General features: G+C 37.7%; 1 protein-coding gene across 1 annotated transcript in view; it reads right to left on the reverse strand.

Annotated features, from left to right (window-relative positions):
• Window positions 1–224: 224 nt before the first annotated feature.
• Window positions 225–1,260, reverse strand: part of CER1 (cerberus 1, DAN family BMP antagonist) — a 3,310-nt gene continuing 2,274 nt past the window's right edge. The window contains exon 2 of the mRNA XM_017514668.2: window positions 225–890. Coding sequence (XP_017370157.1) covers window positions 594–890 — 297 coding nt within the window. The 3' untranslated portion in view covers window positions 225–593. The remainder of the gene's footprint in view (window positions 891–1,260) is intronic.

Here is a 1,260-nt window from a genome sequence, read left to right on the forward strand (position 1 = left end):
TCCACCACCTCGGCCTCCCAAAGTGCTGGGATTACAGGAATGAGCCACCGCAACTGGCCGAGACTCTTTTCTAATAATATTTCACCTACCTTGCTTCCTTCCTTCCTTCCTTCCTTCCCTCCTTCCTTCATTCTTTCCTTCCTTCCTTCCTCTCTATCTTGCTTGTTTGCTTGCTGATGATTTGACACGCTATCAAAGAAGCCAATTTTTATTTCATTTATTTCTTTTCCTTCTTTAGATAGAGGGCTTTTACCCAAACCTGGAGAAAATACATCACGGAATATTAGTAGTGGAAAGCATTTTAGTAATCATCTAGGTAGAGTCCCTCATTTATAGACGAAAATATTTAGATGGAGAAAGATTTTACAACTTAACATTCTATGGCCAGTTAGTGGCAGAACTGAGACAAGGTCCCAAACATGTACCAATAACTAGACTAATAACATGTCCTCTATCATGCTATCTTAAAACTCCTTTTCAAGCCATCTTTTCCTGAAAATATTATATACCCACTTAACATTTTCAGACTGAATAATCAGCATCTTTGCTGTTGTGGTTTTGCTTTTCAAAGGTAATAATAGTGGGATAGCTCTTTAAGTCGAAACTCCTGGGATAAAGGAATCCTGGGTGCCAGCATGTAGGAAGTGCCCATCTCCATGCTCAGTTTTCACCTTGCACTGGCACTCCTCCACCAGCATCACCACCTTGATTACGGAGGAAAGTCCAGTGCAGTTCAGTGGTAAGTGCATCATGGTGAACTTGGCAGGTAAGCAGTGAGAGCAGAAGGTACGAGAGGGCTGTGCAGCTCCAGGAGAATGAGCAGACCCACATTTCCCAAAGCAAAGGTTGTTCTGAATAACTACCTTTTCACAGTCTTCATGGGTTATAGTCTAAAAAGCAAACACATTTCCATGACGTTATTTTGAATTATGTCTTTAACACGCATAATGCAGAAGCTATGAACTGTAAATCTGAGGATAATTTACACTAAAAATCTCAAAGCTTTCCAATTTTGGACACAATTTGCAATATCCAAGTGATGGTATGTATAAGGACATAGAACCACCTCAATTAAACTTCATTGAGTAAATTACTATATTAGCCTTTAGGAAATCCCTAAGTAAACATAAAAATATTTTACTCTACACTATTAGTGCAGAATTTTGAGAAATTTTGTCTAATTGGATATAAGCAATTAAAAATATCTAATGGTAATTATCTTATTTAAGTAACGTGCCCTACTTTTTTTTTTTTTTTTTT

Source organism: Cebus imitator, unplaced genomic scaffold (assembly GCF_001604975.1).
Source record: "Cebus imitator isolate Cc_AM_T3 unplaced genomic scaffold, Cebus_imitator-1.0 Scaffold533, whole genome shotgun sequence".
Taxonomy (NCBI): Eukaryota; Metazoa; Chordata; class Mammalia; order Primates; family Cebidae; genus Cebus; species Cebus imitator.